This window comes from Pempheris klunzingeri, chromosome 8 (genome assembly GCF_042242105.1).
Source record: "Pempheris klunzingeri isolate RE-2024b chromosome 8, fPemKlu1.hap1, whole genome shotgun sequence".
In the NCBI taxonomy this organism is placed as follows: domain Eukaryota; kingdom Metazoa; phylum Chordata; class Actinopteri; order Acropomatiformes; family Pempheridae; genus Pempheris; species Pempheris klunzingeri.
In genome coordinates, this window is record NC_092019.1 from 1,280,853 (window position 1) to 1,297,502 (window position 16,650).

Sequence of the window (16,650 nt, forward strand, 5' to 3'; positions counted from 1 at the left end):
CTCCTGCGTCAGGCGGCGTCCCTGTGAAGGAGGTGGAGGTCACGTGGTGCAGGGCGGAGGATCGGACGGACTCTCTGAGGAGCCTCATCAGTCATATCTGGAGACTCTGACGGTTTAGAGGCTCATTTGGTTCTTCACGTCAGCTCAAAACAGAACTAGCGTCTGTGCATTTCTACTGAGATCAGTCACACACACACGCTGCAAAGACAAGTGTGTAAAGATACTTTAATTATAATTCGATAAAAAAGAATCAAACTGCTCAAAATGCAGCATGTAAACATGGAGTCTGCTCAGCAGCTGCTCCTCCGGGTGTCCGAACACCGAACAGCTCCCTTTAAAATGTTGTACTTTAGTCTTTGGGGAGCAGAAATCTCTGGAGAGCTTCTGCCAACGTGATTAAACAGGAGAAGAGTGAAATCTAACGTCTTCAGTCTAAAGCCCCTCCTTGAATTTAACCCCACAAACTCCTTTAACTTGAAACAGGAGGGCAGAAGTGCAGCATCAGTGTGACCCTTCTACATGTTTCAGGGGCCTTAAAGGTAGAAGTGGTTATGAGCACTGATGTTATTGATGTTTGATGTTTGTTTACAGACTAGAAATACTTGAAATATTCATTTTTGGTTCTGTTAAACGAAGTTGGAGTTTTTTGACAGATTAAATGTCATAAAGTCGTCGTCCATCCTGCAGAGACTCAGTCAGGATGATATCATGAAAACAAACCACCTGTGAGGTTTGGCGGTTCAGAGTGCACCCTCCCCTTTCAAATCCTGTTTTCTTCGCCACTCTTCCTCTTGTCGTGAACTCCCCCTCGTTCTTCTTCTTCCTTTTTTCTCGCCTCAGTGGTTCAGGATCAGAGGTGGAAGAGATGGTGTTTTCCCTCCCTGCTGCAGATGGCAGAAAGCACCTGCTCAGTCTCGGTTTCAGCTCGTCACCTCTCCTCTCTCTTTCAGCCGACGGTGCGGAGCGTTTGGTAGCTTCTCTTCTTCTGCGACCTCAGCAGAGGCGTCTGAGTGTCCACGTCTCGAGATAAAACCCTCCTGCCGGCTCGGCGGAGGTGAGCGCGGGTCCATCCATAGACCAGAGAGTTGAGGAAGCCCTGAGAGGCCGAGGTGAAAGCCTGAGGACGGCAGACACACTCACGTCACTGAAACTGGAACTGCTCACTTCTTCTGCACATTTAAAGGATCATTCTGCCTGGTTTGCATGTTTTATGCCAGTTTTTCCCCTGAGACAAAACCCTGACCCCTCTGAGGACGTCAACCAAAGACAGATTACAGATTAATACATTTTAGAGATATTATCTTTCATATTTTTTCTACTATTATGGGAGGATTTTTTAAATCTGCACCCATTTTCATTCAAAGTTTGGTGTCCAGGTTAACAAGAAATTCTACCTATCAGTAATTTCACACTCAAAAATAGTTCTTAATCATCTGCTGACCCCCCCATTTATCTAGAAACCTATTGGGGAGGTCCTGACCACCAGGTTGGTACCACTGTTTTAACTCTTCCCACAATGACGACTCTCAAACATTTAAGATACAGATATGAACCTTGACCCCTAAAACATGTACATCCACTGAAGTCACACATCCACAGAGAGTGAAAGTGACAAACTCTGAACACACAGAGACGTAAAACCACCACAAAAAGACACAAACAGAGACCGTTCATGCTTCTCACTTAAACTTTTTTTGCAGGTTTGTTCAGGCCACAGAAACTCAGGACAAACACAGGATTCTACCAAAGGTTTTGAGATGGGTCCTGCAGCCAGCAGGCTTGTGAAGATTATTATTCTAAGTGTGTGACAGCATCATGGAAAGGATCCCTACAGAGAGAGACCTGGAAGATCCTTTTGGTTTAACCACAAACAGCACACACACCAGACTACATTCACTAAAACAGGGATTTTACCCCGCAGGGCACAGGAGCTGCTTCCTCTCCTTCTATTAGTTTGTTTGTGTTATTGTGTGACCTTGGTGTTATAAAGGGTTAGTTCGGACCCAACGCAATATTTATATAACATAATAACACAAACAAACTTATGAATTTATGCAGAGGTAGACCAGAAACTGCAAGTTAAGATTTCAACTTTTGTCAATGGAGTCTGGTAGCTTTGAATAGCGTGATACATTATGTGAAAAAATAGATTGATGTATGATAAGTGTGTGACAGCATCATGGAAAGGATCCCTACAGAGAGAGACCTGGAAGATCCTTTTGGTTTAACCACAAACAGCACACACACCAGACTACATTCACTAAAACAGGGATTTTATCTTTATTATTAATATTAGGACAAACAGACCAACTGATCTGAGCAGTGTTTAGACCAGAAACCCACATGTTCTGTGAGGTCAAACTGAGTATCAGTTACATAAACAGACTGACCTGTGATATGTAGAGGGCGACCACGACCCAGCCCTGACCTGCTGAGGAATCCACCACCCGAAGAAATGCCAGAGCCACCGCTGAGGAAACAACACAGAAACCTGCTCAGAAAGCTCCCGTCTCACCTGCACAGTTACCGTGGTGATCTGGATTAGGACGGAGACACAAACCTGGACCCCAGCAGAGCACAAAGATCACTGGGTACAGCAGCATCCGCCGGTCCATCACACGGAAGGACGCCCGCTGCTGGCTGCCCAGGTAACCGGTCGACGTCACAACCCGCCTGTAGATGCGACGGGCTTTTACCACGAGCACCTGGTGCAGGAGAGATTTACACAAAGTGAGGCCGGTTTGTGCCTCCAGAAGCAGGAGACACTCAAGCACGTTTTTATTCCATGTCATGTCCTTTAATGTCCCGTCAGGTCTTGTTAAAGCACATCATGTCCTTTTAGTTCACATCCAGTGTTGTACGCTGAAAGTGTGTGCTCATATTTTAGGTGAACGTTGAACTGAAGTTATTTTCTTTTGCAACTTACAGCAAGCTGGAGGTGCCAGTTATCCTCACTTTTCATACTGTGTTTGCTGCACAAAGCTGCATTCAAACTCTTCTAACTGTAATCTAAATAATCTAATTAAATGAAAGTTAAACCTGCTGTTTTTACCAACATTAAAATGCTATTTTCTATATATTTTATATGCTCAGCAGGATTTCATGGGTGTTCTGACACTTTTCCCAGCAAACAGAATATTAAAAGTGATGGACGTTGCCTTCGAAAGTAACGAACATGAATGTGAGCTGGCACGGCGAGGCCCATATGCCTATATGTCTATTTTTTAATTATTTGTGAGTTCTGTGGTTTATTTTAATTGGTGTGAACTGAACTTTGAATGAGATCCTGTGAGGTGTGAACGTCACGTCACGTCACGTCCTTTCATGTCAGGTCATGCAGACTCACTATGATGCTGAGGAGCGTGAGCAGGAAGGAGGCGAGGAAGATGGTGATGCGGTATGTGTGCAGCAGGCTGCAGGCTCTGATTGGCTGGTGCTCGGAGGTGAGGAACAGCGCTCCGGTGTGCATCAGCAGACACCTGGCGTGGTACAGTGCACAACGAGGGTCAAAACACACATTTTTTTATCACCAAAACGCACCACGTAGCTCCTGTTTGAGGTGGGATTAAATACTTGGCATCATTGTTTCCTGTTGCAGACGTTTGGATCGGTTTGAAGGTGTCTCCTCACCTGTAGGGCTCGCTGAAGTTGGCCTGACATTGGCTGATGTTTCCTTGTATGAACACAGGCGTCATCAGCAGCACAGGAATCAGCCTGCAAACACAACACACTTCAAACCACTGTGGGGGCTGAATGTGGAACCAGGCAGGAGAGAGAGTGTGTTTGTTCTCACCCGGACAGCAGCGCGGTGATTTTACCGGCGGTGCTCACTCTGTTGGAAAACTGGACAAAGAGAAGAAGAGAAAAGATCATTTAGCAGACGGAGCAGATTCAGATTCATTCAAATCTAGATTTGCCGTTATATGGACGCCGAAAGACTTCTCACCGTCAACACTTTAGCTAGCCAGCAAGCAGGTAACAAATGTTGATGCAGGACACGTGAGGCCTTTTCCACAGACATGAAATTACTACGGTTTCATTTCACCGAATAGCTTTTTCTGAAGCCGCCACTATTTCTGAAAACATGTCACAACTTTCCACCTCTAAAGCTACAAACCATCATCGAGTTATAGTTAAAAGTGGGGGAGCGTGATAGTGATGGACAAGTGGAGGCAGTACGAGACACCTCAAAGTAATGACCGCTTTATACTGCACCACAAAATATTGTGTCTATTGTGTTTTAATGTTGTCTTCAGCATCATGTCCTGCCTCCTGCACCCTTTGGCCAAACCAAACCAGGAGGTGACAGACAGTCTCCACATGTCTGGACCTGATTCTCTGGGAAATGATCTTTAATTCACGTGCTAACTGATTTTGATCCAAACAACCTCACATATTTAAAATCAGCTTAGTTGTATGATCAAAAGTGGGGATGCAGAAACTGATGGTGGGGGTGCAGCTGCTCTGCCTGCTCCATTGCTCAGGCGCCTATGAGTGCCAAAAGAGGGGGGCGGTGATGTGTGGTGGTCTGCGTGTACCTGGACAGGGTATCCATTCATGCAGCTGAGGAACTTCTCTCTGATTCCTTTGTACAGGTTCCACACATAGTTGAGCGTGTAGAAGAAGGAGGCCATGTAGAGAACCTAACAGGAGAGACGACACAGCGTGGAGTCAAACCATCAGTGCTTCTCATATGGAGCTCGTTTGTATGCACACAAACACTCGTGTCACACTTACGCTCCCTCCCCCAGTGAAAAGACGGAGGGAAGCGACCAGGGCTCGATGCTTCTGAACAATAAATGTAGGTCAGGAATGCTTTGTTGTGTTTTGGTCGGTGGTCTGTTCTGGTTCTGCTGCTCTGTTCCATCCCTGACTGACCCAGTTCAGCATCCCTTCTGGATATCTCAATATTCTGAATACTCTGGACTGTTTGCATGTTAAATGGATTAAATACAGCTCATGTTTTAGGTACAAAACAAGTATGACGTCTTAAGAAAGCAGACACAGACTTTAATCCATGAGCCAATTCCTCCTTCAGAACCTTCTTTGGACTTTTATTTATCATGAACTAACAGTTTAGTATTTTAGCATGCTAACATTTGCTAATTAGCAGCAAGCACAGCTTAGCTTCAGCTTGGGGTACTTAGACAGCAAATCAAAAATGTGATCTGATGATGGCAGTAAAGGAAAAGTCAGTAGATTAATAGTGGAAGAGACATTTCGACCTGGTGGTCTTCAGATAACCTTTAAAGGCACAAACATGGTCTACGCAGGTACGCCAACACAGACGCTTTGAGCTACGCAGGATCGATTTCACACTGATGTGGAGCATCACCTGAAACCTTTAAGACACTGTGAACGTGCGCTGCAGCTAGTGGGCGCTAAAACAGGAAACAGCAAGAGAAAGCTGAGCCCTTCTGTTTGCGTTCACATCACGAGCTGTGGCGTCAAAGCTGTTTGCATACTACTGCCATCGTGGAAATGCTCATGGAGCAGCTCCACAGCGCCCCCTTTAGGACCAATGTTCATCGTCTCCACTAGTGTGTAAGAGCGCATGTGGAGTACGTTCACTGGGGACGATGATGACGTTTTCTTTCGATCATGTCAGAATCATCTGGTAGCCAAGTAGAGGTCTGTATATGTCCCATATGGTCTAGCGGTCAGGATTCCTGGTTTTCACCCAGGTGGCCCGGGTTCGACTCCCGGTATGGGAATTAGCATACTTATGATAAGGTACAGTCTGGACAGCACTTAGAAACGAAAGATTCCTGTTCCTGTGAACCCTGATGGGTTTCCTGGTGTTCTCCCAGGTGGCGTTGGTTCAACCACTAGTGTGGGAACAAGTGTACTGTGATTATGTAATTCAGTTTTTGGCCACCGGGAATCAATTTAGCCCAACAATTAATTTCCCAGGGTGTAAACCAGAATGCATAAGCTAATTGGTGCCCCACGCTGACACCCCCGCCAATGTCAGCAGGAAGTAGTATGAAGTAACGTCCTTGTCTCCCTTCACTGAACAACATACAACTTTTTTCACTGCAAGAACGGGGAACAATCGTAGATCTTGAAAAGCTGTCGGAGTAGATACTAGAAGCAGGTGTGTATTGATCTTTGACACATTGAGCGAATGGAGCCGTGGCAACATTCTGGCAACATTAGCCTCGTACAAAACAGACTTCATAAAGGGAAGAAGAGAGTCTGTGAAGGCCAGCTGACGGGAACAACACAGCACAGGCTTGATTCAAAGCATGACATGAGCAACCACTAACAGAGAACCTGATAGCAAGTACCCAGAAGTGTTTAGGCCAATAACACAGAAACCTTTGAAGAGGCGTTTGGTGGTCCGAGTCCCGGACGCACCTTCCCATACTGGGAGTTGAACCCAGGCCACCTGGGTGAAAACCAGGGATCCTGACCGCTAGACCATATGGGACACTTATGCAAATGCTAACTTCACATCCTCACATAACAATGCTTATTCTTAGAAACCCAACAAAGGTTTTCCAAGCTTAGAAAAAACACCAGCTCCCATATGGTCTAACGGCTTTCGCCCAGGCAGCCAGGGTCCAGGGTATGGAAATCTTTGGCTTTGATGAATAATCCTAAACAAGGTCATTACCAAAAACCTTCTATCAATTTAAATCAATTTAAAGCTGAGATCTATCAACAACCAACAGCTAGACAACATGGGACATGAAGACAGGCGGGACTGTTACTACAAAATACTTATTTTTTACTTTTGAATCAGATTTCTCATCTTCACATAACAGGCTTATTATCAGAAACCCAACAAAGCTTTTGGCTTTAACTCCTGGGATGGAAAGGAGCCCTCTCTCATTATGTAATTCAGTTCTTGGCCACCAGAAATCAACTGAGCCGAATAATTAATTTCCCCGGGGTGAAAACCAGAAGGTAACTGGTGACCCAACACTAACACCACTGCCGAAGTCAGCAGGAGTAAAGAAAAGATTCCCTGTTGGACATTTAGACCTCTAGTAACAGTAACAGTAACAGTCCCTCCATGTTTTATGTTATGATCTCAGCTTTCTAGCTTGCATATATACTGATAAACTGATAGAAGCTTTTTGGTAATGACCTTGTTTAGGATTATTTATCAGTTGAAGGTCGTCCACCTACAGATGGTTCTGAGTTAGAGGCACTGTCACACCTGAACTGTCTGCTAGCTCGTATAGCAATATTTGGCCTTTGACGCATTCAAAACAGTGTTCTTATCTTTGCATATACACTCAGGGAACTTCCATATGTTGCTGTCTTGCTGCCTTTGCTCATGTGTTCAACCAGTCAGCGCACACATACGTCTTCTGCTGAGAGAGCACCCACTCTGAAGCATTTGAAGAACTATAATCATTCCCAGTTCTTGCCTCCAACTGTTCTTAAAACTACGACAAAGCTCCTCTGGTCAAAAAATATGCAGTGTTACCTTTGGAATCATTCATGTCCCATTACGGGGGTTGACCTGGAGACCATATGGGACATACTGCATTATGGGTTTTCTAATAGTAACTCTGTTATTTCTAGAGCTGATGATTCTGAACCTGCTCTACAGATCCCATATGGTCTAGTGGTCAGGATTCCTGGTTTTCACCCAGGCGGCCCGGGTTCAACTCCTGGTATGGGAACACGCTCCCCTGGGAGACCACGAGTCGTCCTTTAAAGCTCTTTACGGAAGTGAATCCCACAGATTTTCTCCCACTGACATTAATGCATCTCAACACAAAAAGAAGCTTCACATCAACAGCGTACTGATAAAACTCAGAGAACTGTTGCACTGCTTTGGTCTAATGGAAACAGTTTGTCTGTCTGATGGTCCGTCATCCAATCAGGGAGCTGGTACCAAATTCAAATGTTGACGATAATCAGCTGCAGCTGCTGACTGACGGCACCTGAGGGGCTTCCTGCTCTGACCAAAGCTGGAAGTAAGTAAATCTAATGTTTTTTATGTGTGTTTTGAAGCTGGTTAAACTGCTGCATCATGTCTGAGCTCAGCGATGACCGTGACGCTGGTCTTAATGCAGGTTGGATAATGTGGGAGTTTTGTCTGATTCTTGTGGTCAAACACATCGTCGCTTTCTATGTCAGTGTGTCTCAGGAGGAAGTTGAGATTTTCCAGTTGTAAAGTGTCTCTGTGGGTCACATGGTATTTCTGGTCTCTGACATTCCCTCAAGGTTCCTTAATTCAGTGGCTTTTTAAGGAAACATGTATTGGTTTGTTATGGGGAGGAGGAAATCCCATAACGTCCCCCAGTGAAAAGCACAAAACTTTCCCTGTAAAATCACACAAGCCTGTTAAAGAACTGTGTTCAGTCTGTGTTTAGCAACTCTGAAATATTCCTGACTGAACAGGTTTGAGGAAGAGAGGACAAGAGGAAACGGTGCATTTACTGGACTATTTTCAGCGGTTGATAAAATCTGAATTAGGTGTGTGTGTGTGTGTGTGTGTGTGTGTGTGTGTGTGTGTGTGTGTGTGTGTGTGTGTGTGTGTGTGTGTGTGTGTGTGTGTGTGTGTGTGTGTGTGTGTGTGTGTGTGTGTGTGTGTGTGTTACCTGCTCCACAGTGTGCAGGTGGTAACAGTGTGTGTGTGTGTTACCTGCTCCACTGTGTGTGTGTGTGTGTGTTACCTGCTCCACTGTGTGTGTGTGTGTGTTACCTGCTCCACTGTGTGTGTGTGTGTGTGTGTGTTACCTGCTCCACAGTGTGCAGGTGGTAACTGTGTGTGTGTGTGTGTGTTACCTGCTCCACAGTGTGCAGGTGGTAACTGTGTGTGTGTGTGTGTTACCTGCTCCACTGTGTGTGTGTGTGTGTGTGTGTGTTACCTGCTCCACAGTGTGCAGGTGGTAACTGTGTGTGTGTGTGTGTTACCTGCTCCACTGTGTGTGTGTGTGTGTGTGTGTGTTACCTGCTCCACAGTGTGCAGGTGGTAACTGTGTGTGTGTGTGTGTGTGTGTGTGTGTGTGTGTGTGTGTGTGTGTTACCTGCTCCACAGTGTGTGTGTGTGTGTGTTACCTGCTCCACTGTGTGTGTGTGTGTGTGTGTGTGTTACCTGCTCCACAGTGTGCAGGTGGTAACAGTGTGTGTTACGGCTGCTGCAGCGTCGGGAGAACAGAGCAGCTCCAATCAGCCAGCAGAGAGCGAGCAGCAGGTCGGACACGCTGAGCAGGAACAGAGGCTGCAGCTGTACACACACACACACAGAGACACACAGATGACGATCATGTCTGCGTTATTCATTTATAATCCTGTGAACGGTCCAGCTGATCCCATCGGTCTGCATATTGTGTCTTGGATGGAGTTTTTCTCCTGACATTCCTCTTGTTTACCTCACAATAAGTTTGACCTTTAAGTTTCTCCATTCACAGTTGAGGAGCCCAGAAGTGTGTTGTGTTCTTGTGGAGTGTGTTGTGTGCTTGTGGAGTGTGTTGTGTTCTTGTGAAGTGTGTTGTGTTCTTGTGGAGTGTGTTGTGTTCTTGTGAAGTGTGTTGTGTACTTGTGGAGTGTGTTGTGTGTTGTGTGCTTGTGGAGTGTGTTGTGTGCTTGTGGAGTGTGTTGTGTTCTTGTGGAGTGTGTTGTGTTCTTGTGGAGTGTGTTGTGTACTTGTGGAGTGTGTTGTGTTCTTGTGGAGTGTGTTGTGTACTTGTGGAGTGTGTTGTGTTCTTGTGGAGTGTGTTGTGTTCTTGTGGAGTGTGTTGTGTACTTGTGGAGTGTGTTGTGTGCTTGTGGAGTGTGTTGTGTGCTTGTGGAGTGTGTTGTGTTCTTGTGGAGTGTGTTGTGTTCTTGTGGAGTGTGTTGTGTACTTGTGGAGTGTGTTGTGTTCTTGTGGAGTGTGTTGTGTACTTGTGGAGTGTGTTGTGTTCTTGTGGAGTGTGTTGTGTTCTTGTGGAGTGTGTTGTGTTCTTGTGGAGTGTGTTGGCCTCAAAGGATCGAAGCTGTCTTAGCGTGTTGTGCTGTTGTGAAGCAGAACGCGATGTGAATAAATTTGGGCCCAGCACATTCGAGCGTGGCTCTCAAGCGGTCACCTAAATCTCCTTAGCATTGTTCCACTAACTGCCCAGCAAACGAGAGATGAAGTAACGACTGACCTCCGGCGTCCGGCTGAGTCTCTGTAGCGTCACACAGATGATGATGGAGGCTGAACCCAGGACGCTGCAGAAACAATCAGGCTGGTGTTAAAGAGAGACGAGGAAGTGTTTATTATCAGTAAACCTTTCATCTAATGAACCTTATGCTGAAAATCTGAGCTCTAATGAGATTATTTCATGCTGACTGGACCTCCTGTTGTCTGAGTGCTGTGACCTTTGACCTCCTTCCTGTTAATCAACTGATGAACCAGAAACTGAAGCTTAATGTACTGAGGAGTCTCCACATGTGGCAAACACATTAAACAGCTTTTCTAACCAGTGAAACATCCTCAGAAATCACAGGTGTGTGACGTGTCGGCCATTAATCTGCTCCCGTTAGTCTAAAGAAATCAATCAATTAACTGTTTTCAATCAGTTTTTAAGAAAAAAAAGTCTAAATATATTTTCCTCTCCGACATCTAAACAACTAATGAGTTAATTAGAAAAACAGTGGACAGATGGACGGATGAACTGACTGACCTGAGCAGAGCCATGGCGAACTGGATCCATCGGACCGCTTCATAGGCCTGCGGGTGGCAGACGTCAGATCAGTTTAACGTGCACATACTCAAAAACCAACCGCTGAGGGAAAGATGACTACAAGCACAGAGACACTGGAACAAACTGTGGCACAAACAGATAAATGAATAGAACCAGACGGCCTGTCAGACCTGAGCAGAGCGGTTTAATGACGGGACGATGTGGTGCAGGAAGTTACTTCTATCTAAGTCTGGGCAGAAGGATGAAGGTGTGGAAGACCAGTCTGTAGTTATTCTATGTTTTTCGAGTCGACTGTCTGACTTCCTGTCTGTCACACATGATTAGCACATGATTTATAAAAACAAACGGCTGCTCTCTGCAGGGTTTAATCAGACAGACACGAGGGAATGGGGCATCTGTTGGGGACTATTTTCAGCGGTGGATGAATCCACAGCAGGGATGTGTTGACAGTAAGAAATGCGTCTATGTGCGGTTTAACATACAGTACAGAGTTGCAGAGGTTGGAGAGTGAAAGCGTTAAAATAGAGAAGAAGAAGAAGAAGAAACACAAAATCCCCTCAGAGTCTGGAAGAAGAAGAAGAAAAAGTCTGAAGACGCGACTGAAACCGGTGTCAGTCTTTGTTTTGGTGTTTCTTCACTCTGCAGCTCGTTGGCATCAGGGAGGGATTTTCTACTTGGATTCAAATATCGGGCCACTTTTCTCACCTGAGAGCTGACGGTGAAACAAGCCGATCAAAACTAGGAGGGATCGATGAGTCACTGATCATTTCTGTAATTATTGTGTATATAAGCGTTTCTTTGTGTATATAGGGTTTTCCTCTGTATATTATATTATTGCTATTTAATTTTCTATTTCTGTAACTGTGTGCTTTTGTCTGTTTCCCCCTGAGCTGCTGTAACAGCAAACTTTCCCCACTGAGGATCAATAAACAATCTTATCTGATCATCACTGCTGTTGCAGAAAGACTGGAAACTGACTGAGTTCATCTCACCGAGCGCTTTTCAGTCCAAACACAGTTCCTGAGGCCGACTGCACAGCTCGTGTTTCACAATCTTATTCTTTTATTTATTATATTTTATTCTCCTGGTTACATCAAGGTTCAATAAAAAGTAAAGTGAGAATCAGCAGGGTTTTGCTGCTTTTCTCTGTTTCACATCATCACAACTTGAATCCCTTTTAGATTTTAGTTCTGTGACGCTGATCTGCAGACGTCACTGTGGCCTCTGATTTTAAAACATTGTTGTACTGAACAATGAATGTATAATAACATTATTAGCAGCAGCACTGCTGGAAGTGAGATCTGAGAGTCCTTAAATGACCAAACTATGTTTTCACTTCCTTCGTTTGCCTTCACAGAACATTTCCTCACACTCTTTCTTTGAGGGATTCCATCTCAGATTATTTCAGATTTCTTCTGCATTACACCGATTTCACAGCTTTAGTTACTTTACTGGTTTAAAATGTACGTATGAAACATATGATGCATTGATGAGACAAGAGTTTCACCTGTGTGTGTGTGTGTGTGTGTGTGTGTGTGTGTGTGTGTGTGTGTGTGTGTGTGTGTGTGTGTGTGTGTGTGTGTGTGTGTGTGTGTGTGTGATTTCTCTTGATTTATTGATTTAAATAGTTTTTGAATTCTAAAAAACTAATAAAGAAGCAGAAGAGCCATAAAAACAAACAGAATGAATGCAGCAGAAATGTGCCTTTTTTTCCTTTATTTATTCATTAATTCATCTTTATCATTCATTTATTGATTTGCTTATTGATTGATTGATGCTGGGGTGTACTGACCCTCAGCCTAAAATACCCAGCAGTGCATGAAGTGATTAAAAGGAGCTGCTGCATCAAGACACAGAGAAAGTTTTCACCATGCAGACTAACAGACATGCACATTATGTTACTACTGATAGTCACAGCACTCTCATGTGCAGCAGAAGAATACACAGAGTGTTTCTACACAAAATGAAGATCTGATCTCTCACCTCAGTCCAGTCCTGAGCTCCGGTGGTGTTTTTCTCCGTGTTGTTGTTGAAAACCTGCTGCAGTGAGAGTGAAGCCGCCATGCTGGAGACTCTGAGAGAGTTTCAGGGGGAAATAAAGTCCAGATGGAGACGAGGCTGCAGCCTGAACCTGAGACTGTCAGAGGAACCTCCAGCAGCAGCTTTTATCACCGACAGGAGGAGGCTTCATCCTCACTGACTCCGCCCACCACAGCACACAGGCCACGCCCCCTGGAGCTGGACCAGGAGCCTGCAGACTGTTTCTGGCCAGGATTGGACTGGGATCAGACCAGATCAAGCCAGATCAGACCAGGAGCAGACCACGATCAGACCAGATCAGACCAGGCTTAGAGTCAGGCCAGGATCATATCAGACTGAGACCAGATCACACCAGGGTCGGACCTGGGTCTGACCGGGATCAGACCAGATCAGACCAGGATCAGACCAGATCTGACAAGATCGTACCAGATCTGACAAGATTGTACCAGATAAGACCGGAATCGGACCGGGATCATACCAGATCTGATTAGATCATACCAGATAAGACTGGGACTGGACCAGGATCAGACCAGATCAGACCAGGATCAGACCAGGCTTAGAGTAAGGCCAGGATCATATCAGACTGAGACCAGATCACACCAGGGTCGGACCTGGGTCTGACCGGGATCAGACCAGATCATACCGGGATCAGACCAGATCAGACCAGGATCAGACCAGATCTGACAAGATCGTACCAGATCTGACAAGATTGTACCAGATAAGACCGGAATCGGACCGGGATCATACCAGATCTGATTAGATCATACCAGATAAGACTGGGACTGGACCAGGATCAGACCAGATCAGACCAGGATCAGACCAGAGCGACCGGGATCAAACCAGGATCGGACTGGGATCAGATTGGACCAGATCGACCAGGATCAGAATTGATCAGACCAGATCTGACCAGGTTCAGACCTGGGGCAGATCAGCTTGGCTAAATGATTCATTTATTGATTTGCTTGTTGATTGATCAGCCTAAAATACCCAGCAGTGCATGAAGTGATTAAAAGGAGCTGCTGCATCAAGACATAGAGAAAGTTTTCACCATGCAGACTAACAGACATGCACAGACCAGGATAAGACCGTGATCGGACCAGGATCAGACCAGGCCTAGAGCCAGACCAGGATCATATCAGAACCAGACCAGACCAGGATCCCTGATGAGTCCTGAGCTCTCTGCAAGGCCTCCCTCAGGACTAACAGGGTCTGAATGCAGGTCTAGAGCTTGTACTGGAGTTTTCTCCCAGTGTGGTATAACTACTTTTACCACCACAGTATTTTTCAGTACCGAATCCTGGACCCCTTCATGTTGTAGCTGCTCAAAGTCCAGCTGGATTTGACCTTTTTTCTATGTAGTTTGGAGCTTTAATCTGTAACAATGCATCACATTAATAACCTGAACATATACCTTGTATCTACATCCTTAAACACAAAGAAACTGAAGCAGTGAAACACTTGTAGTGCAGTAAAAAGTACAGTGGTTCTCAGCAGTAGTGTTTCTGAACAGTATCTCAGACCTCCTCCTTTATGTGACTACGGCCGTCTGCTGGCGCCACCTGCTGGGTGAAGATCCAGCAGCTCTTCTAGATGTGTTTAGTCTCTTTTCAAGCTTTGGCTTTTTTTACTAGAATTTAAAATGAAGTTCTGTGGGTCCAGCAGGGATTGAAGCAGAGGTGGAGGAAGTATTTAGATCCTTTGCTGTAGTAAAAGTACTAATACCACACTGTAAAAACACTCTGTTAGGAGAATTACAGCACTGGAAGTCTGTGAGTTTAACGAGGAAAGTGTAGACGGACTGCTAGAGGCAGCAGCAGACCAGCAACTCCCTCCTGTGTTCTGTGCTGTAAAATTGGTGTTTTTGTCAGTGGAGTCTGGTGTAACAGCTGTTTCTGGGCAAACAAAAGGATCCTTCCACACCTGATCGCTCTTTCATCTTCATGGAAACCAGCTCAATGATGATCTCAAGTCCACTACAACTGTTTGTGTCTTCACTCCATGAACCTTCGACATAAACTCCTCAGTGAGTTCATGCACAGATTCACTTCATCCATTCAACCAGTGTGTTGGAGCAGAATCTCAGCTGTGGGCAAGACGATAATCAATCATCTCCTTATTGACTGTGATCTGGATAATGACCATAAATACTGGAACAGAGGAAGGAGCCTGCAGACACTCACATATTTACAGAGCCACACCACAGGACGCCAAAGTCCCGCCCATCCTGTTTGATTGACAGGCCACAGAAAGAAGCTGATGGAGACAAAAGCATCTGAAGCAGAGTTTAACCCTCGGTGCCTTTATGACTTCTGACTAAGTCAGTTTACAGAACTCAGCAGAGGATCCAGGATAGTCAATCCAGACTCCAGCGTGTAGCGGCTGAGTGAAGGAGGTCTGGACTCTGTGGAGGAGAGTCATGGTCTCAGAGACGCTGTAGAAGGACAGAACACCTGCTCTGTCCAGGTACACCCCCACTCTGGAGGACAGAGGACCTGAGACGGGAGTTTGGACTCTGTTGTGATAAAAGTGATAACTGTTTGGGCCACAATACAACGACCAAGATTTGTCATTGGATCCAAGTTCAGAGTATTCTGAGCCCCCGTCTCTCCTGATGCTCTTGTATGTGACGGCTACACGAAACCACCCCCCCCCTCTGATCTCCACCTCCCAGTAACAACGTCCAGTCAGACTCTCTCTGCTCAGGACCTGAGGCCTGTCAGTGAATCTGTCTGGATGATCAGAATAAGACTGTTGTTGATTCACTCTTGTTACTTTTCTGTTCTCCTCAGACAATAACAGCTCTCTATGAGCTGTGTTTGGATCCAGTGTGATCTGTCGTGCATTTCTTAAGAATCCAGCTCTGGTCGTGGGCTCTGGTTGAGACAGTAAAACGTCCACCTGAGTCACAGTCAGTGAGATGTTTGTCCAGTGGTCCCTCAGAGCGTCCTGTAGTTTCTCTCTGAGCTCTGACACAGCAGCCGTCACGTCCTCAAAGTGTCTCAGAGGACGGATGTTGATGCTGGATGAGTGTGTGTCCTCTCTGAGAGCTGGCAGTGATCTGTAGCTGTGGACAAACTGGCTGTGATCCTCTGTGTGTGAGAGCTCCTCCAGCTCAGCGTCCCTCCTCTTCAGCTCCCTGATCTCCTGCTCCAGCTCCTCCTGAAGCTCTTTGACTCGACTCACTTCGGCTTCCTGCTGGGATCTGACCTGCTGCTTCAGCTCAGAGCTCCTTCTCTCCATCAGACGGATCAGCTTAGTGAACGTCTTCTCGCCGTGCTCCACTGCTTCATCGGCAGAGCTGCAGATGTCCTCCACCTCCTGCTGGAGCTCCTTCAGGTCTTTCTCTTTGTCCTGGATCCTCTGCTGGATGTTCAGGCGACTCCTCTCCAGCTCTGTCTGCCTCTCAGTCCTCTCTGCTGCAGCTGACACTGTGTCGTGGCCTTTATGTTGGTCCTCAGGGCAGAGATAACAGATACTCTGCTGATCGGTGCGGCAGAATATCTTCATCACCTCATCGTGACGAGAGCAGATGTTCTCCTGGAGCTTCCTGGACGGCTCCACCAGCTTGTGTTTCTTTAATGCAGCCACTTCATAGTGAGGCTGCAGGTGTTGCTCACAGTAAGACACCAGACAGACCAGACAGGACTTGAGGGCTTTCAGTTTCCTCCCAGTGCAGAAATCACAGGCCACATCTTCAGCTCCAGCGTAGCAGTGATCAGCAGGAGCAGCCTGGAGTCCCGTCTTCTTCAGCTCCTCCACTAAAGCTGCTAACATGGTGTTTTTCAGCAGGACAGGCCTCGGTGTGAACGTCTGCCTGCACTGAGGGCAGCTGTACATCCTCTTCTCATCCTCTCCATCCCAGTGGGCTCTAATACAGCTCATGCAGTAGCTGTGACCACAGGGAATCATCACCGGATCCTTCAGTGGATCCAGACAGATCGAACAGGAGAAGGTTTCACGGTCCAGCTGGACT

The 16,650-nt window shown here is 46.0% G+C and overlaps 1 protein-coding gene and 3 non-coding genes across 4 annotated transcripts; 2 read left to right on the forward strand and 2 right to left on the reverse strand.

The window, feature by feature from the left end:
- Positions 1-221: 221 nt before the first annotated feature.
- On the reverse strand, positions 222-13,407 carry tmem116 (transmembrane protein 116). The gene is made up of 11 exons (XM_070835814.1): positions 12,621-13,407; positions 10,617-10,663; positions 10,098-10,161; positions 9,062-9,193; positions 4,539-4,643; positions 3,794-3,843; positions 3,631-3,714; positions 3,347-3,479; positions 2,561-2,705; positions 2,391-2,470; positions 222-1,117 (listed from the first exon to the last, which is right to left on the reverse strand). Exons 1-11 carry the CDS (start codon positions 12,699-12,701, stop codon positions 947-949), a joined length of 1,092 nt encoding a protein of 363 aa, XP_070691915.1. The 5' UTR covers positions 12,702-13,407; the 3' UTR covers positions 222-946.
- Positions 5,643-5,714, forward strand: trnae-uuc (transfer RNA glutamic acid (anticodon UUC)). Its single transcript has one exon. It is a non-coding gene; the product is annotated as a tRNA-Glu (tRNA).
- trnae-uuc (transfer RNA glutamic acid (anticodon UUC)) lies at positions 6,362-6,433 on the reverse strand. The gene has a single exon. It is a non-coding gene; the product is annotated as a tRNA-Glu (tRNA).
- Positions 7,569-7,640, forward strand: trnae-uuc (transfer RNA glutamic acid (anticodon UUC)). The gene has a single exon. It is a non-coding gene; the product is annotated as a tRNA-Glu (tRNA).
- Positions 13,408-16,650: the final 3,243 nt, after the last annotated feature.